Source organism: Rhinolophus sinicus, chromosome 2 (genome assembly GCF_057876585.1).
Source record: "Rhinolophus sinicus isolate RSI-liver-muscle chromosome 2, RSI-T2T, whole genome shotgun sequence".
Taxonomy (NCBI): Eukaryota; Metazoa; Chordata; class Mammalia; order Chiroptera; family Rhinolophidae; genus Rhinolophus; species Rhinolophus sinicus.
Genome location: NC_142502.1, coordinates 99788262 through 99812821, shown reverse-complemented (window position 1 = coordinate 99812821; position 24560 = coordinate 99788262). Strand labels below are relative to the sequence as shown.

Below are 24560 nucleotides of genomic sequence, written 5' to 3'. Positions count from 1 at the left end.
TTGAGTCAAGGGTCAACGTTGTCTTTTTTTTTTTTTGAGACGATGAAGTAAATTCTTAATCTTTTACAAACGTAAAATATGTTAAGACTTTTTAAAACATCTCAATGGCTTTTGTGTTTAGCCTCATGTATGATGTTTTGCTGTCTCGTGCTTCTTACAGCCCCATCTCCCAGCAGTATCTGACAACATAAATGAGGTGACATTTCATGCAAAGGACTATGATCGTATCCTGGCCGTCATATCAAGAGAAGGAGAAAAAATTATTGTAATTTAATTTGGTTATACTTCCGTTGTTAGGATTTCTTTAAAAATTTACATTGAGGAGAATGCAATTCTCTTATGAAAAGAAAAGGGTTGTTTCCATGTCTTGGCCACCGTAAACAAAGCTGCAATGAACATTGGAGCACACGTGTCTTTATCTCTAAATGTTTTCAGATTTTTTGGGTAGATACCCAGGAGAGGGATTGCTGGGTCATATGGCAATTCTATTCATAATTCTTTGAGGAACCTCCACACTGCCTTCCATAACGGCTGCACCAGGCGGGGGGGTGGGGGGTGGGAGATGAGGGTAAGGGGGATCGAATATATGGTGATGGAAGGAGAACTGACTCTGGGTGATGAACACACAGTGGGATTTATAGATGATGTAATACAGAATTGTACACCTGAAATCTATGTAATTTTACTAACAATTGTCACCCCAATAAATTTAATAAAATTAAATTAAAAAAAAAAAAGAAAGAAAAGGGTGATGGGATAGACTCGGGTTCTAGTTCTGCAGCTCTTACTGTGACAAACTAGTTTGGATAATTCATTTAACTTCTCTAAGACTCATTTTATCACTTACAAAATGAAAGTTTTAGACCAGATGATGTTCCTTCCACCTCCAGTATTAGTTGATTTGACTCATGTTTTAAATATTTTGTGTAAAATATAAAACTATTTGTTTGGCACGGCATAACTATGATTTATCAAGTTAAGTGTGGGACATTTGTAAAAATACCAAGCTATTATCAATTTGTAATATATTTTTTTCAGTTGGATAGTCCTGTTATGGCCAAAGGTCCTGTAGAGATTTGGCTTCTGGAATTGTTAAAAATGCAGATGTCATCATTACATAACATAATTAGATCTGCGTTCTATCAAATCAGTGATTCGGGATTTCAGCTCTTACCTTTCCTCAGTCACTTTCCAGCACAGGTGAGAATACACAGTGTTTAAATAACGATTATAAGAAATGGAAATTAAGGGAAAGGATACTCAGGAGTCAGTCAGCCTGATGGTGTGGAGCCTGTTGTAGCTTTGAACTAGTTAGGGAGGCCCACCCTCCCTCAGCTCCCAACCACCTGCTGTCCACATGCACCATTTGAGACCCCCTCTTCCCATCCCCCTTTTCTCTCATCATTAAGACCATACACTGAGACTAAACCACTTATAGAAAATTTCATCTTATATGTAAAAACATAGGTAGATATAGATACACGTATAGATAGGGATATATATAAAAGGAATGAGCATCTTTTCTTCAAATGAAATCCATCTTGCCCCTTGTTTATTTTCCCTTCAATTTAAAGATTAAAAATTGGCATAATCTGTTAAAGGAGGGCTTCTCCTGCAACTAACTTTTTAATGAGAGAAGACCTGGAAGGGGCTGACGTTGGAGCAGGTGTTCTCTTGAATAGCTCTTTCAAATCCGATGGCTCTTAGAAGTGTACTGTAAGTGCCACGTATTATTAAAACCGGATATAGAAAATGACGAGCCAATAGTTTTATTACATTTTCAGCCAAGATAAATGAAAAGTAATGACTTGTGATCTGGGTCAGAGATAGTGTGGGATAGAAGGCAAGAGACATCCAAGAAAAATGTAGGCAGTTTTTGCCCAAACTGTTTCTTCTCCAACTGCTCCTACCAAACCGCACTCCAAATCCTGAATGACTTACTTCACACACTGTAGAGAGAGCTGAAATGATAAGAAATTAATTACTCAAATGACACGAGTACAGATATAGAAACAGTCTTTATTGAGGAGAATAGTTTAATACTGTGATTTTTCAAAATATTGTATAATAGCCTTCTCAAGCTTTAATATTTTTATTAGGATTATTACCTTTGTGATAAATCTTTATAAAATACTTTATTGGATAAGCTGAGAATGTCACTCCTTAGACAAAATCAAGATATTTTTCCTCTCCCAGGAGAGCTTGATTACCCTGTGTATTCTGAAAGAGAGGCTCAGTGTAGTTTAGATAGAGGAGTTCGCATTAAAGGTGGAAAAGTTGAAGAGTAAGTTCAAATCAATGGTGAAGTTGAACAGGATATAGCAGGAAAGTTGACTAGCTTTCAGGATTTTCTTTAGTGTGCATACATGCACATATACAAATAAAGAGGTAAAATTTGAAACAAGTGTGGTGGGCAAATTTCAGTTATTTGGGAAAATTGCTTTAAAGAGTAACTGTATAGCAAATTAGTATATGTTGAATATATATATTGAATGAATATAAGGTCATTACTCTTCAAAGCAATTTTTCCAAATAACTGAAATTTGTCCACTACAATGTTAATTTTTTATTTAAAATTGTTTTACATTTCATCTCTGCTTTCTTCTAAACACATTGTTAAGATTATGAATTCAATGGATCCTTGTTGCAAAAATTTGGGAAAATTTGAAAAATATAAAAATGAAAATAAAAATTTCCCATATTTCTATCACTTAGAAATGATGACTAAATATTTTAGTATATTCCCTTCCAGTATTTTTTAATGTGCTTATTAACAGGCATCAAATAATATGAGAATGAGCATTTTTATTTTGTTTTTTACTTTAATGAGACATCCTCCAGTTTTCACCATTAAATCCCCTGCTTCTTACACAAGTAAAACACATAATTTAAACCTTTCTTGGTGACTCAGGGTAGTCATTTTAAAGATTAATTTTTAGAATATACCAAAATCAATATGCAGTGATTTTTTTCAAGGTTTGTGGGTCTATTTGTCTTTAAATCAGACAGCCTTACATTGTTGTTTCTGTATTGTGTGTCTCTTTGCTTTTCCTATCTTGTGCTCTTCTGCCATCAGGGCCAGAAACAGCTCGCTACTGGGAGCTTCCTGACACCGGCTATTTCCTCTGTATCTGGTTGCTCACCTTAGCCAGGTGTTTTCATTTACCTTCACCTGCAGACTCCAGGATTGGCAACTGTTCTAGCAGGAAAAACATCAAAGTTCCTCAGGGGACAGGGATTAGGAAAGGGTTTGATTCCTGCTTTACCGACATCAAATGCCATGTCCAGTAGTATCCACATGCCACTCACACTGCTTTCAGTCCTCTGCCAAATGTGGGGTTCCTTTTTGGTCCAAATGATTTTGGATCTGTTCCTTTACTCTGTGGATGAACAAAAGCTCCCAAAGGGACAACTGCTGCAGTGACAAAGTGAGGGTGGGGGTATTCTGATCGCTTTTACTCCCTTTCCTGGGCAAAAATTGTAGGCAAGGTGACAGTCACTCACAGTTTCCCTGTGTCTTCATCAGGAGACAAAGGGCAAGCTTCTCCCCTTCTCACTTTCTGTGTCTCTCTCCTTTAGACTGATATATAGATAGAAAGGTAGGTGTATGTGAAGATATGGATGTTAGAGTAAAGATCAAGAAAGGAGATAGGCAGCATATCTTTTTAAAAAGTTGTGAAGAGATGTTTGGAAAACAACTTTTGGGAGTGGAGAAATGCGTGTCCGTTTTTTACTTTAACAGGAGTAAAATCCTGTTCACCTTCATGTGAATAAGTGACCACCAAATTTTATTGCAGGATCTGTTTTAAAAATTGGCTTATTTGTCTGCTGAATTTGTAGGTTGGGCTCCTGGGAATTCAAATGTTGTGGACACATGATTCAGAAGAGGCTTTACATAATGCAAAAGATGACAGGAAAATCATGCAAGTGACCAACCAGAAATTTTTGGATATTCTAAATACTCTAATTAGTCAAACAACACATGACCTAAGCAAGTTTGAAAGAGTGAAATTTGAAACTCTAATTACCATCCATGTGCATCAGAGAGATATTTTTGATGACTTGGTAATGTATCTTTTTTCTTAATTTACAGTAATTTAGTATACTAGTTAATAATTTAGAGTTCCTAATAATGAACAATTATTATGCTATTATCTAACGTATATGAACCTTGCATCTATCTGGCCCTTTTTCACAACTGTCTTCATATATATCATGTCCACAAATATCTATATTTGGTGATTTAAACAACCGAATGTGTATATTCACATTTGGCATTCTGAAAGTCTGGAACCAACTGATGTGATGTGAATTAACTAATTGTCCCATTAAACCAAATGACAGGAACATGATATAATTTAGGTGAGATTGGTCACGATGGGCCAATTGGGAAAGAAGTCCAGATCGAGTAGAATCAAGCTTCAGAGAACTCACATGGCTATCTCTCCAACCGATAGTGTACAACAGGGCATCACGGGCTTGATTTGGGCAAGGTTCTGCAGGGTGGGCGTAAGAGGAGTAGTATTTGAATTTGAATTCCCGTTGGAAACAAAACTCTAAAGCTAACCAGTGGCCTTGAGCAAAACCAAGTTCTCATAAAGCAGTAGGTGGTTATATGTTACAGGGCAGGGGCCTCAGGTAGTTTTGATTTACCACCATTTGACTATGTTTGTCTTTAACTACCATTGTTTTTATTTGTTTCGATGAGCCTTAAAGGCATCTCTTTCCTTCATACAGAGCCATATAATCCATGCGACTTGGGGCCCTGTTTTAGAGAATGTGATCACAGTCTACCTATGTCAAACTTCTATCAAAAATTCTGATTAGATAAGCTATATTTATTGAAGATTGAAGGAAAAGCAGTCTATTTATTCCACTGGAATCTAGATCCTCGCTTCTCAAAGTATTGCATGCCAACCAGTTGCACTGGCATTTCCTGGGAGCTTGTTTTTTATTATAGAAAAGCAGGATCTCCAGCTTTCTCGCCCCACTACCCTCCACCCCATCTACTGAATCAGAATCTACATTTCAACAAGATTCCCAGCTAATTGATATGCATATGAAAGTCCAAGAAACATTGTTGTAGGATTTCTCTCTGGATCTTTGGGTCAAGCTAGTCATCAGGAAGCTGCATATTTAGACCGTGTTTCTTTGACCTTTTATAGATTTGCTTTCACTGAATTGCAATTGCCCTTATACTTTGGCTTTTGTTGAAGTCCATCTCAAGAAACTCCTATGGAATCCATTACTGTATCTGCTAAGGTTACTGAGGCTGTTGTCTATACATCTTCCACTGACTCTTAAAGCTGAAGTCTCACGGAAGAAATTTCTTTTAAATTTAAGTGCTGAGCAAAGCTTTACTTTACATACAGAATGGATTGTTGTTTGTTTTTAATACCTATACACAGTTAAAACCACGAAACTATTTTCTTTTGGTTTTAAACACTTGAACTCATGGTCAGTTTGCATCCCAACTAAAATAAGATTTCATGGCCAGCATATTTGCACTTTATTTTTCCATGCATAATGCTTAGAAGAGCCTGTTACACAGTAAGAAATCAGTAAATATTAGCTGTTCTTTCTTCATCCTCTTTGATCTCCTCCTCACCATCTTAACAGATTGTTGAAAGCAGCCGGCTGACTGCATCGCCATGGCTGTGGGGCCTGTGTTAGAGTCCCTGGGGTTGGCTTGTGTTCCCGAAAGGAGCTCTTTTAAGGTCATGAACACACTGCTTTAGGAGGGAAGCCAGAATTCTTAAGTGAAGGGGAGGCAAGGTCATAAACTATGAAACAACAACAAAAAATAAGATTGTAAATAGCATGGAGACTACATTAGATGGAGATCTGAACATTGCACAGTGGCCCGAGTTCCATTTATTAGTGTCAGCTGAATGACCTGGAAGAGGGCCACTGGGTTTAAAAGCAGTGAAGGTGACCATTTGCCACTTTCCTATGTTGATTCCCCCGAGTGGGCAGGACTAGGGTTTCTCCAAGTTTGCCAATGGAGTCATGAGGCACCCCAGGATGTGGTTGTGGAGGAATGTTGTTCCCAAAAGTGTTTACCTGGTTTCTATCTCTTGCATCATGGCGGTGGGAGCCCAGTACTGCTTGCCTGGGCAGGTTGGTTGGTTTGCCATAGTGTTGATGTAGGAAGGCATGTGTGCATGTCTGACCATACATCTCCTTGCTTAATCCCTTCAGGCTTGCCATTTGCCATGAGAACGATGCCCAACCCCTTTCCCATGCCCTGTGAAGCCCCAACTCTTACGCTTTCTCCAGAGTCCGGGATGCCTCAGCTGTAGTGAACTTCTTTCAGTTTCTTGAACATGCCAGCCAGATCTCAGCCTTTGCCCACAGCATTTTGCCCTCCCAACCTCCATCACCTCTTTCATTTTGTTTCCCTGGCTAATTCCTACTGTTTATCCAGGTGTTAGTTTCGATGTTTCTTTTTTGAGCACCCCTCTCAGATGCCCTATGCTACATTAGGTCCTCTTGCTACATATTTTCATGAACCCTGAATATCTTTTCATACTTTATTGTTATTGCTTGTTTATCTATTTGTCTTCTGTTCTTTTCTGACAGCTCCAGAAGGCAGGAACTATGTCTGTTTTTGTTTAACCAGCACAGTGTTGGGCCCACGGAGAGACTCAGTAAATACTTATTAAGTGAATGAGAATCAGTTCATGAATGGTTGAATAAAAACTGCCCATATGCTTGTGTTTTATGTTATTGCAATGTAGTGTGCAATCTCTTTGTATTTCATATTCTTTAGGTAAAAATGCATATCAAATCAGCTACTGATTTTGAATGGCTAAAACAGAGTAGATTTTATTTTAAAGAAGATCTGGATCAAACTGTGGTGTCTATTACAGATGTTGATTTTATTTACCAAAATGAATTTCTGGGATGCACTGATCGTCTTGTTATCACTCCATTAACAGATAGGTAGGAAACTCAATTTTTGTTATTCCGTTTTTAAATTAAATAATGTGCTTAAAATTGTTCTAAAATTGCATTTGAAATATTAACAAAGCTTATTGCTGTCATGTTAGGTCTGTGCTAGCTCCTCAAAGTAAGTTGTTACTTAAACATGCATGTACATTAAATGTTTATGAAGTAAAAAATGGTAAAAGAATAAAAGTAAGCTTAAATTTTGACTATGGGTAATTTAGTAATAAATTTTAGATTGCAAGATGGAAAAAAAAGATCTCTAGAACCATAAAGGAAGTCATTAGAATTACAAAGAAGGAAGGGACCTTGGAGATTGTCTTAGTCTCCTGGTTTTTCAAATGTGGAAATCTGAGACATAAAGTGAAGTATCTTGACCAGGTCTGGATAATTGGTTAATGGCAGGTCCCCTTATAATTTTTTCCAGTATATGACATTAGGCAAGAACTGGGTCTTTTTCATGTTTATATATATCCCACAGCACCATGTGCAATGTGCTGTGCATAGAAAACGATAAATGTTTATAGGATTGACTTAAATTGGGTCAGAGAACAATTAATTCTGCCATTACTCTAAATAGGGCTGCTGCCAGGTAAAATTATAACACAATCAAATTTTGTCTTCGGCCTCCTCTTGATTCATCCAACCTCCCTTTAATGCCCAGCACCTCTGCAGCATAGATTTGTCAATGTGTTTTCTCTTCCATTGATGTTTATATGTAGAGCTTCATGTCTCACGAAGCTTTACTAGGTTTTACTTAGATCTGAAGCAAGTATAACTGTAGCTGGATCATAGATACAAGGAGATTCGTTAGATTATTTTTTACACTTATCTGAATGAGTGAAACACTTCACAGTAAAACAATTTATTTGCAGTGTTGTGCCGCCGTTGGCTCGTGCCAGCTTGTGAGAGCCAACTACATGCACCTCTTCCCCATTTTGTGATGTCACATTGGTAGCTTGTGATGAGCCATAGTGGGAGTATTTATACCGCAGAAATCAGCAAACATGATAAACACATGTTTTTCCTGGAGAGCCGGTTGTTGAACATTTGTCAGCACACCACTGCTTATTTGGTTCTCTGATTTGGGATTTATCCTGACCACAATGGAAATGAGGCCTGAAGGCTTTAAGTCAGGGTTGTGGGGTTTAAAGTTTGAACCAAGAAATGTTTGCAACCACTATCCTACTTCTAACGGGTGTCAAGTACTCCGGCCTTGTTTGGGTGCCTGTCTCTTTTATGTGGGCTGCACAAATTCTGGAACAAACAGTCCCATTCCAATCACATTGGACTTTTGCTTGTGCTTTACTGTAACAAATGTGATCTCATATTCACAGAGCTTTATCTGAATAACACTTGCAGGTGCTATATCACCTTAGCACAGGCTTTGGGAATGAACATGGGAGGTGCTCCTGCAGGGCCTGCGGGCACTGGCAAAACAGAAACTACGAAAGACATGGGAAGATGTTTGGGAAAATACGTGGTCGTGTTTAACTGCTCAGATCAAATGGATTTCAGAGGGCTAGGAAGGATTTTTAAAGGCAAGTGTCAAATACTAAAATTTTTGGTGAATTTATTTTTATTGCACTTTAATACTATTTTCTGATATAAATCTAACGTGATATTTTCCCACATAACCAAAATTAGCATGAGTTAGTGCATATGATATTGCCATTTTTCTTGGTCAAAAATGGCTGGATATCATCAATTTTGTATGGTTCAATACTATTGTTGGCATTATAGTCCACAAGTTGAATGTGTATTGGGTTATGAAAATGGAATCAATTTATTATTGCCTGAAACAGTGGTGGAGGAGATAAGATCCAAGATAACAAACTGATGACATGTGACTTTCCTTTGTACATTCAATCCCACTGAAGTGAAAGATTTTTTAAAAGCAACACTGGAAAACAAGAAGCAGATGGAAAAAGTTGAGAAACCCTAAAAGATAGTAGGGGGTGGTTTCAGATGGACAAAGAAAAAGATTGGAGAACATTTCAGTCTTAGAACTCAGTCCTTTATGGTCCTCTTTTCTATCTACATGGATTCTCTTGGTGATCTCATGTAGATCCAAACTTTAAATACTATCTATATGATCAAATTTACATCTCTAGTTTGGACTTCTTGAAATTCCAGATTCATATAAACAACTGATATCTATCTACTATTTGACATCTCCACTTAAATATCTAATAGGTCCAAACTCTTGTTCTCCCCTCCCATATCTACTCCATTCTCAGCCTTCCCCATCACACTAAATAGCCGCACCACTCTTCCAGATGCTCAAACAGAAATCTTTGACTTATTTTTTACTCTCTCTTTCTCTCATGAGTATGAGAGAATTGTCATCCAAACTGTCAGTAAACACTGTTAGTCCAACTTCAGACGACTCCCCAAATCTGATCACCTGGGATCCCACTGCTGTCATCCTCGTTCAAGCCGATCATCGTCTCCCACGTGCACTATTCCAGTGAGCCTCCTAATTGGTCTTCCTGGGTTTACCCTTGTCCCCTCCATTCTAGTCCCAAAACAGCACCACAGCAATCCTACATGTTAGGTCAGGTCATAATACTGTTCTGCTGAAAGCTGCCTAGTGGCTTCGCTTGGAGGAAAAGCTGAAATCCTCACAAAGTCTAATATTGTCTTACACAATCACACCTGCTCCTGCTCTGCCCCACGGTATTGTTCTGACCTTCTGACCTCATCTCCTAATACTCTCCCCAACTCTCTCTACTATACCTATAGTGTCCTCTGTAATACTTCTCAAACACCCAGAGGACATTCCCTCCTCAGATCCCTTACTCTTGCCATCCCTTACATTCTTCCCCAACATACTCATCCACATGGATCACTTGATAAAGGTTGTCCACAACAAGTATCATACTTGAAAATCTGAAAGCGTTTTCTTTGAGATGAGGCATAAGACAAAGATTCCCGTTATTGCTTCTTCTGCACATCATTGTGCCTCAGATCCTACCCAATGCAGTGAGGAACAGCAGCAGCAACAACAAAGATACGAAGACTGGAAAGCAAGAAATACAAAATTTCATTATTTACAAATGTTATGGTAGACTGTAAAGAAAATTTTTTTAAATCTATAGAAAATTAGAATTTAGCAAGTTTCCTAGAATATGAAATCAACACATAAAATTTATTTTGATAAGCCACAAAGAACAGTTAGAAAATGAACATTTCAGAAAGATAGCATTTAGAATGTAGTTTGAGAGTGTGGTTTGGTGCGGGAATTGATAAATAGACCAGTGGAATATAATAGCGAACGCAGAAATGGGTCAAGGACAATTGACATATGGCAAAGATGATACTGTAAATCAGCGATGAAGAGATAGACTTTACAATAAATTGTTCTGGAACAACAGTTGATTGATATTAACAAGGGAAATCAGACCCCAACATACATATGTGAAAATTGGATGCCTAAACCATATATAAAAATTAGTTCTCAAAACTAAATGCCTAAATGTGGTAGGCAAAACTACATGGTTTTTAGAAGGTAATAAAGGAAAATATTTTTGTTTTCAGAGTAGAAAGGGATTTTTTAATATAAAAATCACAAACCATAAAGATTGGTACATTGATATATCTGCTCATGAATGGATACCAAAAACAGAAAAGTCATGTTAGAAATTTGAAAAAGGCATTTCCAACATATATTACCTACAAAGGATAGGTATAAATATGTGAATAATGCCTATGTATCAATGAGAAAAACATAACCTAATAGAAAAATGAGGAAAAGTCTTGAACAGGCATTGCACAAATGAAGAAAACCAAATGCCCAGCATTCAAAGAATTGCATATTCTAAAGAGATTCCATTTTGTACACACCAAGTTAACAGAAATTTAAGTGTGACATTTCTGCCCATAGGCAAAGTGTAGAGCAACAGAAACAGTCATTCACTATGGGTGGGAGTAGCATACATGTGCTTTAACAGCTATCTCACCTCCTGGTGTGTGTTCAAATAAACTGCACTTATGCACTGGGGACTGTGTGTAAATGTTCACGACAGCATTGCTTATAACAGCAAACAACTGCGAACAACTCGAAGTTTTCTACGATGGACTGATTATATATACATTGTGAACATACTTCTACATCACACATAAAGGGAAGAAAAATATATATGAAATTCTGTAAGGCAGCGCGATATAGCAATGAAAATGAGTAACTACAACACGATACATTGACAAAGGCAGTCTCGCAATTACAACTAGAGGGAAAGAACCAAGTCTCATATAATTCACATAATATGATTAAATTTATGTAAAATGCAAAATTAGGTAAAGCAAAAAATAGATTAATTAGCTATGTATATCTAGATAGTGAAAAAACAGAAAAGCAAAGCAAGAGAATGATTATCACAATGTTCAGACTAGCAGCCTCTCCCTGTGGGAGGGAAGAGAGGAGAAGAAGTACACTGGGCTTTCCTCTATTAAATATCACGAGTTCATGCTTCCAGCCCTTCCTTTAAATCTTAAGGATATGAGAATGTCCCTATAATAGATATCATGAGATTGTGCACCCAGCTCTTACCTTTAGTTACCTGTCTGTTGATAATATTTTATATATTACCAACAGACACACACACACACACACACACACACACACACAAGGTGTGATCACAGTGAATGTTTAAATAAAAAAAATATTACGGTAAAAGACACATTGCCATTAACACCCCTCAACATACTCCCCCTCGCTTCAAACACACTTATCCCATCGTTCTTGCCACTTAGTGAAGCAGTTCTGGAAGTCCTCTTTCATGAGTATCTTTAGTTGCACTGTTGTGGCTGCCTCCATGTCCTGAATCCATTCAAAACGTTTACCTTTCAAGGTCATTTTGACTTTGGAGAAGAGCCAGAAGTCACACAGTGCCAGATCCGGTGAATAAGGTGGATGAAGACACACCATAATGTCTTTATTTGACAGAAATTGCCGTACCAGAAGTGCTGTGTGACACGGAGCGTTGTCATGATGGAGGATGAAGTAAAGACACTCACGAAAGAGGACTTCCAGAACTGCTTCAGAAAGTGGCAAGAATAATGGGATAAGTGTGTTTGAAGCGAGGGAGAGTATTTTGAGGGGGATTAATGGCAATGTGTCTTTTACTGTAATAATTTTTTTATTTAAACATTCACCGTATCTTTTGATCACACCATATATATATGTAAATATAAATATAGATGTTTATATCTATATTTATATATATGTATATATATACATATATGTATATATATACATATATATAATTGCACAGTTTTTATATAATATTTCTCCATTTAAGAAAGAGAACAAAACATAAGCTACACACTAGGAGAATATATTTGAGCATGTATAGCTGACAAAAGGTTAAGATCCAGCACTGTTAGTAAGAATGTGTAGAAATTGCAGCTCTCAGTACTTGTGTGTGTGTACATTGGTAGAGCTGCTGCAGAGAACAGTTTGGCAACAGGTGGTAAATGTGAAGGTGCTCATGGACCCAGCATTTCCACTCCTCACACAGGTTGCAAGGATACGTGAGCAAGACCGATATATTGTTATAGCAAATTATTAGGACCAACCCAAATATCCATTGAGAGTAGAAGGGATTTTTAACGGGTATATTTATGCCGTGGAATACTGTACAGCACAGCATTTAAAAATCATGAATTAGATCCACAGGTATCAGCATCAGTAAATCTTAGGAAAACAATATTGAGCAAATTATTCAAATTTTAGGAGGATATATACAGTATTTTATAGATAGCTAGATAGATGTTGACAGATAACTAGATACACACGTATAAATTTTGAACAAGCAAAATATATGGTGTTCATGAATATATGCATAAGAACAGTAGTTTAAAAGCAGGCATAGGGACCAATGGCATCAAATTCAGGATAGAGGTTACCTCTGGAGAAGGAGGGAGTGTGGCTTCAAGAGGGAAGTACATGGGCTTGCACTGTAGTTCTCAGATTTTATTCTTTAGAGTGAAATCTGAAGCAAATTGTTAAGATTTGATAGGTGAGTACGTGGGTATTCATTGTCGTATTCTTTATAATTGCCTGTCTGATAAAACAGTTTTGAACCCCGAGAATCATTTTCTAATAAAAAAGAAGGTTCTTCTGTGGATCAGTCTGGGCTTGAGGGTTGGGGATTGTTGAGAGAAGCAGACTAGAGCACAAGGTAAATCCCAAAGTACCAAAATTATGGCAGAAGGCAGGGAAAAATTAAGGGGGGTATCTGTCTTCAATGTTTTTTCTCCATATAAAGGCAGTAGCCCAGCTCTCTGAAGTGGGAATCCTGACAAAGATCAAGCCCAGAGGGGCTTGTGCCAGAGAGGCATGCCATGCTCCCGGTGAGACTGCAAGCACCAGACCCAGAGGGGAAGCTCTCCTTTCTCCCAAATCACCAGAGGCAGGCTAGCACCCTGCCAACAGGAATTTGCATACAGGATGAGGAAATACACACATATACAGACGTAACAAAATCTCATAAAATATTTGAAGGAATTATGGAGGCACCCCAAACAGCAAAGAGACCTGATCACTAAATTGATTAATGGAAACAAAGGAAAAGGTAAATAAAACAAATAGCTTAGAGAGATTCAAGAATTTATCACATACAACCAATTAAAGAAAAACAGGCTACTGTGAAAAAAATAACAAATTGAATAATTGGATATTGAAAATGTAAATTAAAAAAACAACTCTCTTCAATCAGAATATCTAGCCAAAAGAATACATTTCCAAAGCAAATGGAAAGTTTGACAAAAAAACTTAAGGATAATAGGAATAGCTATTAAGTTCCAACATCAGTATAATGGAAATTCCCAAAGGAGAGAGAAGCAAAGCTGGAGGGAGAAGGGGCAATAATAAGAGAAAGAAGAGTATTTCATGCAGCTGAAGATAATGCATGTTTTCATCCTTAGAGATTATAGACAGAATAGTCACAATGTACAGGCCTGCCTTTGTGCTGGGTTTTGTAAGGAATAAATAAAAGCCCTCTGGCCATTCTCTGTCTCACTCAGCCTTCTGACAGTTCTCTCATCTTAATAAGAAATGAACAGAGTTATATGACCTAGAGTGGGGCATCGCTTATTGTGTCAGGTTCCCCAAATATTATGTCCCCTTGCCCCATCCCCACTGGATGTGACACTTCAAGACTGGTTCAAATTTTTTCACCCTTCAGCATCCCTCAGTGTATGACATGTCTATGCTTTCATTTTGGTAGAGTGCTATTTTCATTGTCTTGGTGGTGATGTACACATAATGAAACCTTTCTATATCTGAAATTAAATACATCTTTCTAAACAGCCAGATATGAAACTTTATATAAGTTGTATTTCAGTATATAATTGTTTGAGAGCACTTTGGAGAAATGATTGCTAATATGAAGTAAAAATTTTCAAATTAATTGTTTTTCATCCCAGGTCTTGCACAGTCAGGTTCTTGGGGCTGTTTTGATGAGTTTAACAGAATTGAATTGCCTGTCTTATCAGTGGCAGCCCAACAAATTTATATTATTTTGACAGCAAGAAAAGAGAGAAAAAAACAGTTCATTTTTTCTGATGGTGATTGTGTTGATTTAAATCCAGAATTTGGAATCTTCTTAACAATGGTGAGAACACAGGTTTTAAATGCAATTTGATTGGACTTAAGTGAAAGAAAATATCTATTAGTGGATAAATGACTGACTATCCAGGGGTCAAGAGCTATTCTCTCTTATCATATAATTTTTCTGAGTAGTAAAAATAGCCCAGATGGAAGATAAAACAGTAATATATTAATGATAATAATAGTTACTGTTTATTGAGTACTTATTATGTATGAGATAATGGGCTAAATATTTTACGCATTGTATCAGACAGGATAGCTATAGTAACAATTTCCAAATCTTAGTGACTTAAAACCTCAAAGATTTATTTCTGTCCACTGTGGTTTGATGGGGTAGGTAGGGGTGGAGAGGGTGGGTCCGCTTTATAGGTCCTCACTCTGGTACTGCCGATTGCTGTAGCAAAGGAACAAGAGAACATGAAGAATTATGCTCTGGCTCTTAGAGTTTCTGCCCGCCAGTGACATAAGTCACAGTCTTTGGATAAAGCAATTTACAGGGCCACTCCCAACTTGAAAGGACCAGGAAAGTGTAGTCCTGTACAGTGGACATTTTAGAACTGAGGTGCCTGAGGCTCGGGGAGATTTTAAAACTTGCTCAGGTCACACAGCTGTTATTGTCTGTCTAACATCAACACCTGACTACTTAACGTCTACACTTGGTTTTTCTCTGAAACTTAATACAGGATGATGGAAATGATTTAAAATTTCCAAAAAGGTCCTAAACCAAAGAATTGTAACAAATTCAGTTACCATGTAATGGAGAGCAGAACTTGGAGATACAATATTGTAAAGATAGAAAACCAAAGGCATAAATAAATAGGAGTTTCTATGAATTGGAGAAGTGAAGTTAAAATGTTGAACCAGTTTTATTTAATTTTTAATATGTTCTCTATTCATTTGAATCTCCAAGTTGAAAGATAACACAAAGTGTCCCAGGAGATAAATCATAGGAAGCAAAATCAGGAAAGTTTCTGATAAATGTTATTGTGAACAAACATCTAGTAAAGCAGTTGGGGGTAAATAATAATCCTGAAGTGATCAGTTATAACTTAGAAAATGGAACGAAGAAATTTACTCAGTGTAATAACTGTGGTGCAGAAGAATTTAAAAAGAAGTTTAAATTCTCCCTGGATTAAGAATAATATTGGCAGGATCAATTAGATACTGGATTAGGCTGTGAATAACTGAGACACAAAAAATAGTGGTTTAACAGGTAAGGATTTACTCTTAAGATTCTTCTGTGTTTTCTACTGTATCCTGGTTTCCAACTTCAAGGTCAACCTTATGACCTAAGATGCTACAGAAGCATTCAGTTAGTTGACTATTTTGTTGCAGTCAACTAACTGAATCACCTCCCTTCAAACAAACAAGAATATTTCATACAGTGTGTCTCTTTGCATCTCATGGTATAGAATTTAACCAGTCAGCTTTAAGGCAGGCTGGGAAATGTAGTTTTTAATCTGGGAAGTGATGCACCCAGCTTGCAACTGGCATTCTGTGACTAAGGAAGGAAAAAAGGAGGAGTATTGATAGGCAAGTAGCAATCTCTGTATTCCTGGCACTTAGCAAGGTATCTGGCCTAGTGACAGTATCCAGTAAGTGGTCAGGGATTCAAGGTTTCTTAGTGTATTTTCCTAAAATAACTGACCTCTCTTTGCCTTACTTATCTTTGAACCCCTAACCTTACTCCTGGGACTTTGGGCATTGGGGTCTGACCTGTCTTCATCCTGTAGCTACTTATGAGGCCTTAGCTTCCTTTTCACGTCTACTCATGTCTTTTTCAATACTTTTCTCATCATTCCGTCCTTTATTTCCCTTCACCTCCATAATTTTTTTTTAGCAGTATTTTGTCAGCCAAAGAACTCTGTAATTCTGACTGAAAAGAATAATTGAAGAGAGGAAATTAAAATTACCTAAGTAAAATAATCAGTAAGAAATCCTGAATTTTCTTCCTCTTTTAATAACATTTTCAATCATAATTATCCCTATATTTATGCAGTTTTCCTTTCTTTCATTTTCTTTTCTGTTTTCTTAACCAATTGATAAATAGATGCATAATTTTTGCTACACAAGGTGGTGTGTGTGTGTCTTTATTAAATAATAAAAATGGAAATGTATAAAAGGGAGTGATGTGACATTAATAAAAATAGATGGTCCAATATACATTTTTGAGAAAGGAAGAAGCTTTTATGAATCTAATGTTTTTTTCAATACCACTTTAGACTTTGAATTAGGGATTTGAAATGTATTTGTATTCGTGAAATAAAATTTAAATCAATAATTAAAACTTAAATAATTTTAACTTTTAGAATCCTGGATACGCTGGGCGCCAGGAACTACCAGAAAATTTAAAAATTCAGTTTAGAACTGTTGCAATGATGGTTCCTGATAGACAGGTATGTACTGGGATTTAAAAGCATAATATAATTTATGTTCTTTACTTGCTTTTCACTAAAGTTGTTGAAAATCTCACTGAATTAATTTTTCAGATCATTATGCGAGTTAAACTTGCAAGCTGTGGTTTTCTTGAAAATGTTACGTTGGCTCAGAAATTTTATGTTCTTTACAAACTCTGTGAGGAGCAACTTACTAAGCAGGTACCTCATGTTTCTTTTTCCCCATGTCGTAGGACCTGATCTTTTACTTTGCAGTTTTACCTTGATAAATACTAATCAACGAGCTTTAAAACAAACCTCATTGACTCTTTTCTAAAATAAATAAATAAATATATATATATATATATATATATATATATATATATATATATTTTAAACAGACATGCTGATTTTATTTTTATTTATTTTTATTTTTATTTTTTTAAAGATTTTATTGGGGAAGGGGAACAGGACTTTATTGGGGAACAGTGTGTACTTCCAGGACTTTGTTCCAAGTCAAGTTGTTGTCCTTTCAATCTTAGTTGTGGAGGGTGCCGTTCAGCTTCAAGTTGTTGTCTTTCAGTCTTAGTTGTAGAGGGCACAGCTCAGATCCAGGTCCAGTTGTCATTTCTAGTTGCAGGGGGCGCTGCCCACCATCCCTTGGGGGACTTGAGGAATTGAACTGGCAACCTTGTGGTTGAGAGGACGCGCTCCAACCAACTGAGCCATCCAGGAGGCAGCTCAGCTCAGGGTGCTGTGTTCAATCTTAGTTGCAGGGGGCAGAGCCCACCATCCCTTGAGGGACTCAAGTTGAACCGGCAACCTTGTGGTTGAGAGCCCACTGGCCCATGTGGGAATCGAACCGGCAGCCTTCGGAGTTAGGAGCACGGAGCTCTAACCGCCTGAGCCACCGGGCCGACCTAAAATATATTTATAATGATTTTGACCTGTTGGTAATGTATTTTGAAAACCTTTTTATTTGGGAATAATTATAGATTCACAGGCATTTGCAAAGAAATGCACAGGGAGGCCCCACGTACTCGTTAGCCCGCTTCCCGTAATGGAGACATCTTGTCACTATAGTACAATGACGAAACCGGAAAATCAGCACTGATACAACCCACAGAGGTTGTGATTTCATCGATTGTACATACACTCAAGTGTGTGTGTGTGTTTCTATGCAGTTGTGCACATGTGTAGGTTCGTGTAACTCCAGCCACAAGCAGCACACAGGACTGACCTATCACCACACGGTGTCCTCACACTACCCCTTTATTGCCACAGCCAACTTGCTCCCAGATCCCTAACCACTTATATAGCCACTAATCTTTCCTCAATCTCTATAATTTTATTTCAAGAAGGTTATAGAAATGGAATCACACAGCATATAACATGTTTGGCTACATGTTTTAAATCTGTTTGCCTCTCAGACTTATCAGACTGTCTTATTCTTGAAAGATATTTAAAGTGTGACACTGTATCATCAGCTTGATCTTTTCAATGGAATGATGATCATTTTTCAATCAAAGGAAAGGTGGAAGAACTGAGCTAATAAAACTTTGCAGCTTAGCCACGCCAAAACTACAGTATATATGCATCACAACATCTGCCTGTATGTACATAGTGTGTCTACATGTAGAGCTCTTCAATTAAATCATCCTTTTTCCTTCTTTTCCCATCTTAGGTTCATTATGACTTTGGGCTGAGAAATATTCTATCTGTGTTGAGGACACTTGGATCTCAGAAAAGAGCCAGACCGGAAGATAGTGAATTTAGCACTGTCATGAGAGGACTAAGAGATATGAACCTTTCTAAATTGGTATCTTTCTTCTCCAAATTCACTTCTCTTTCAAGATTTTGACATGGTTTCTTTCTACTTAGCTGACAAGTGGGGGTGGGCTCATGGTAAGCTAGGAGCATTAATAATTGTAGGGACAATGGGTGTGCAAAGCTACCACTGTGCTTCCAGAAGGCAGAAAACCCCATGGCCTTGGGTGACCACCGTGGGCTGGAAATTCATCCTTTGGTCAGTTGTGTGCTGTAAAACAGCCTTCTTCAGTGGGCTTCAGTCCAGTCCTTTATCATTATTCATAATGTAGTACATACTCTAAACATGAAAATCTGGATTCACAGAGAATCATGAGAATTTTTTGCTTTGTCTGTATATGATTAGCTTGTATGTCTTTCCCAAAGCATCAACATTATTTCAGTTTTCCAAAATGCCTTGAAAACTTTGCCATGGAGATTATAATAGCTATTTCACTGCTTTCATTCTTGTCACAATGATAACCAAGTTCTTTTGAATTAGCTGATGGACATGTGTATGTGGTGTTTATTCAAGGGCCTCGCTATATTGTGTCCATGCCCTGGGAGAACAAGGTTGAAAAAGAAATGGTTCCTAGGGAGCCCACATTTTCGTTACAAAAACTAATAATTAACTTCCGTGTGGTTCATTACTATTCCAGAGTCTTTTCAGGGGTATTGTCTTTTTTGAGTCTCGTAGCCACTCTGTGGGATACAGGTGGCGAGGGTGCTTATCGCCATTTTACTTATGAGGGAGCCGCCATTTTACTTATGAGGGAGCCGAGACTCAGAGTGTTTGGAGAATCCGTCACCATCACAGTCAGTTGAGAAGATGGAACAAAAATCCACAAGACTTTCTGATGCCAAATTCTCTGCTCCTTCCAGTAAACCTCACGGTCTCCCTTAGATAATGTTATTCTTAAAACTACAGACAAGAATTCCAGAAAGCATCAGGGGAGCCCCAGAAAAGAGCAAGTGGAAGGGGTCGGCAATTGGGAACAGGGTGCTCTAGACATGAAAGATATAGCTAATAAGTATTAGAGTCAGTGTATTTACACCTGCAGTAGTCAGAACTCAGACGGTTTTCCAGCCAATGTTGGGTGAGCAAGTCATACAGGATTATGGGTATTTTTCTTATTTAAATGAAATATTAATATTTTGTTCTCATGGGGTTGGGATGGTTAAGGGTTTTTTAAGGTTCATGCATATACCTTTTTGTGAGAAACAGAGCGTTCATATGATAATGAGCCCAAACCTTGGAGCAGTAGCCTGAGGAGACGTTGAATGCCAAGGAGCGTTGGGTGCAATGGTGTAGGTAACATGGATTCAGTGGTGGTGTTCAGGAGAAAGTCCTACAGGATGCAAGTCTGGTTCGGAGAGTAATAAATCTCTAGGCATGAAATGATAAGCTGTGTGCTTCCTAGCTGGTTGATAAACATCTGTTGACTGAATGAGTAAATTTCTTCTATGCCATCTTAGGTTGATGAAGATGAGCCCCTGTTCCTCAGCTTAATTAATGACCTGTTTCCAGGATTACACCTGGACAGTAGCACTTATGTGGAACTACAAGCTGCAGTAGCCAACCAGGTCAAAGAAGAAGGCTTGATTAACCATCCACCCTGGAATCTCAAACTTGTGCAGGTAAAGAAATTTTAATCTATTATCGGTATAATGATAGGCGTGTGTTACTAAAGATCGCCATTTGAGGAGAACTCACGATATTAGTCTTGATGTAAGTGTTGAAACAAAATGAAAACACGTAGATACAAGAAGAGTCCTCATGGGGATGTGTTGGTCCTAGTGGAATAGTATGGATTTATTGAGGTTACCTGTACCTGGTGAGAAGGTTGAGTGGTAACCAGAATCTCAAGAACACTTGGGAGGCGATATGAAGTTATGAAAACCCAGGGAGATGGAATGATCCAGCTGGCTTCTTGTGCCTGTCCGGCAGCATCGCCCATGGCTGGGTGCCTCTGTGGGGCATGGAACCTGAGGAATCTGGTAGTGTTACTTTGCTCCTACTTTGTGCTTGGACATGTTCACACACTGACACTAAAACTTGAATCTTTTTCTGCATCTCTTGGTGACTTTCTGTCCATCACATTTCACCTATGACAACCACCCAACCACTTTATCAGCAGAGTCAAGAAGCTGTTGCGAAGATGCAGGATTAAATCTCTACAAACTTGATGCTTTGGGGTATTTTTCAAGGCTTTTGGAATATGAATGAGCTAAAATTTTGGAGACTGTTAAGAACTGCATTTGAAAAATAACAATTCTTATTTTTTTTAATTTTATTAGTTTCAGGTGCGCAAGACAAAGCAATACTTAGATGTTTATCATTTATATCCCTCACACTGTGTGATCTCCCCTCCCCCATCCACTATCCCTCTGACATTGCACAGAGCCATTACATTTCCACTGTCTCTATTCCTAATGCTGTACTCTGCTTCCTGTAACCATATACATGCATATATATACATATATATATATATATATATATATATATATATATATATAATTATAGTTGGCATTCATTATTGTTCAGCTTCAGGTGTACAGTGCAGAGATCAGGCATCTACATCACCCCTGAGGTGGTCTCCCAAATGGGACATGTGTCCATTGGATACCCTACAAAATCTTTACATTATTGATTACGTTCCCCAAATTAATTTTCAAAACCCCGTGGCCATCTTGTGGTTACCGACTATTTTCTAAACCCCTCACCTTCCCCCTTATCCCCACCCCCCCGCCCATCTAGCAACCCTCAGTTTTTCCTCTATGTCTCCAAAACTGTTTCTGATTAGTTCGTTCACTTATTCTTTTCTTTAGATTCTGCATATAAGTGAGATCATATGGTATTTGCCTTTTTCTGTCTGACTTATTTCACTTAACATAATGTTCTCTAGGTCCATCCATGTTGTTGCAAATGGTAAGATTTCTTTCTTCTTTATGGCTGCATAATACTCCATTGTATAAATGTACCACAGTTTCTTAATCCAGTCATCTACTGATGGGCATTTCGGTTGTTTCCATGTCTTGGCTATTGTGTATAGTGCTGCAATAAACATAGGAGTGCATGAAGATTTTTGAATTGGAGTTTTGAATTTCTCCAGATAGATACCTAGGAGTGGGATTGCTGGATCATAAGGTAGTTCCATTTTCAGATTTTTGAGATACCTCCGTACTGTTTTCCATAGTGGCTGCACCAATCTGCATTCCCACCAACAGTTCTTATTTTAACTTACTGTTTTTGCCAGATTATAAGAAGGGCAAGTATATGAAACATATCCAAATCTTGCAAGGACATGTTTAAAGTTTAAAAGTTTAAGTATTTTTCATTATCCATATATTGGAAACCATTTAAAAACCTTTTTTAATTTCTGAGAACACCTTTTATATTTAATATGCATAAAGTATGCTGAGTGCTAAAATCCTAGTCATCTCAGTGGGTGAGGGGCTAGAATATTGTGTTCTTTTTTGATGTCAATAACATTGCTCTTTGATATAATGTTATGGCCAGTGCCTCTGTTGCTTTTAAACTGGGTAACAGTAGTCATATATTTATATCTAAAATGTTAGAAGAACTCAATTTCTACCTCTGACCAGCTGTGAGACCCGTGACTTCTTATTTTCATTAAGAAAACAATAGACAGGATGTTTTAACAGACACTGTCCATGTCCTTGAACCGTTTCTATGTGCACTTCCTCAGCTTCCGTGTGATTCTAATACATTCACCCACATTCACCACTCCCTTCTGGAGAACTGGAGCCACTTTGTTGCCATGCCTGGGGCTTTATTTCCCACCCACCCCCAAACCTGCGTCTCCTCAGTGAAGGACTAATGGGTTACCCTCTACAGGATTTTTGTCCTCCACCACACCTTGCTTGGCTTTTCCCCATTCCTGTTCTGCTTCTCCCACTCCGTTATCAATTTCTCCTGGGAGCAACCCCTGAATACATCACTCGCCCAAGAGTCCTCATCTCACGCTATGTTTCTGAGGAACCAAAAGGCGGATGTGCAACTTGGATCGTCACCATAATGATTTGTGTTGCTGCTTTCCACCACGAGGGGGCGATACCATCACATTACATGCAGACAAAGTGGAAAACTGCTTGCTATGTATCAGCAAAACAAAATCACTAGTATTATAGTTTGAGACGCAAAAACTAGATCCTGAATTATTTATTTCCAAAATGTAATTCAAGTTCCATATTTTCATTACGTTATCAGTTGTGTCGTTTTATAACATAGTGTTAATTTGCCTTCCACGTCCAGTAAAACAAAAAACATTTATATATTCTCATCTTTTAAATAGTGAACTAGTTACTTCAGTGAGGCACTGATTAAAAAGCTTTTTAAATTTCAGCACACTACTTCTACAAATGTCCGCAAGAGGCTTACAAGTTACATTTTTCAATTGATTGTTTCATTTCATTGCGTAGTTATATGAAACATCGCTGGTGCGTCATGGCTTGATGACTCTTGGGCCTAGTGGTTCAGGGAAGACAACTGTTATAACAATCCTAATGAAGGCATTAACAGAGTGCGGCCGGCCTCACAGAGAAATGCGAATGAATCCAAAAGCTATTACTGCGCCTCAGATGTTTGGCAGACTGGACACTGCTACCAATGATTGGACAGATGGGATTTTTTCTACTCTGTGGAGAAAAACATTAAAAGCTAAAAAAGGTACACATAAGCTCTCCTTTGTGGTCAATGTTTTCCTGCCAGTTGATTAATAATAGTTATTTGCATAATTTTCTGTTTTAATTATTTTCAGGTGAAAAGTGATTTTGTTTTAATTATTCACAGGTGAAAACATATTCCTTATCTTAGATGGCCCTGTAGATGCCATTTGGATTGAGAATTTAAATTCTGTGTTGGACGACAATAAGACACTCACATTAGCTAACGGAGATCGCATCCCCATGTCCCCTAATTGTAAGCTTTTGTTTGAAGTCCACAATATTGAGAACGCCTCTCCTGCCACAGTTTCTAGGATGGGCATGGTCTACATCAGCAGTTCTGCTCTCAGCTGGAGGCCGATATTACAGGTGGGGACAGAGACCCCCAGAAGCATGCTCAGTGTCTTTCTATGTTTCACTTCCTTAATAAACAGAGATTCTGTTTCTTTGCTGCAGGCATGGTTGAACAAGCGCACTGCACAGGAAGCTTCTGTATTCCAAAGTCTGTATGATAAAATATTTGAAGATATACATACATTTATGAAACTAAACCTCAATCCAAAAATGCAACTCTTAGAGTGCAACTATATCATGCAAGTAAGATTTTTTTTTGTACATTCACTACTTAGATTTGAGATTTTTTTTCACTAAGTTGCAGTTTAGAGACGTCTGAAATAGAAAATTCATGCAGTCCATAGAAATCTTTTTATCATGTGGCTGTGAAGGCTCTGAGAAGTTGGATTCCTATTAAAGAGCTCGTTAGTGCTCTTACTGCTATCTCTTTTCTGTTTTTCACTTCCCAGGGGGGGTATTGTCAGGGGAAGGGTAACGAACCATCTTTCTCATTGTCAAGCTTAGTAACCTTCTCAGAAAGTGTGTCCAATAATGAGAGTAGGCAACATAAATAAAGTTGGCAGTTCTACAGAAAAGTACAAAAAAGAGCTGGTAGCAATCAGGAGAAGATGGATGGCAATCTTGGCTTTGCAAATTTAGTGTATACTAGATAGGGCAGGGGTGTCAAAACTGTGGTCCGGGGGCCAACTGCGGTCCACAATCCATTGTTAATTGGCCCGCAGCAAATTCTAAAAATATATTTAGTTTACTTAAATAAACCAGGTGAGGCAATACAT

At 37.8% G+C, this 24560-nt stretch overlaps 1 protein-coding gene across 1 annotated transcript in view; it reads left to right on the top strand.

The window, feature by feature from the left end:
* The window catches only part of DNAH8 (dynein axonemal heavy chain 8), a 369939-nt gene that overhangs the window by 180356 nt on the left and 165023 nt on the right, over positions 1-24560 (top strand). Inside the window, exons 40-52 of the mRNA XM_088795770.1 lie at positions 161-265; positions 1039-1200; positions 3841-4065; positions 6773-6945; positions 8311-8489; positions 14380-14567; positions 16873-16959; positions 17053-17160; positions 18623-18757; positions 20221-20382; positions 23188-23434; positions 23558-23799; positions 23887-24027. Coding sequence (XP_088651896.1) covers positions 161-265; positions 1039-1200; positions 3841-4065; positions 6773-6945; positions 8311-8489; positions 14380-14567; positions 16873-16959; positions 17053-17160; positions 18623-18757; positions 20221-20382; positions 23188-23434; positions 23558-23799; positions 23887-24027 — 2154 coding nt within the window. The remainder of the gene's footprint in view (positions 1-160; positions 266-1038; positions 1201-3840; positions 4066-6772; positions 6946-8310; positions 8490-14379; positions 14568-16872; positions 16960-17052; positions 17161-18622; positions 18758-20220; positions 20383-23187; positions 23435-23557; positions 23800-23886; positions 24028-24560) is intronic.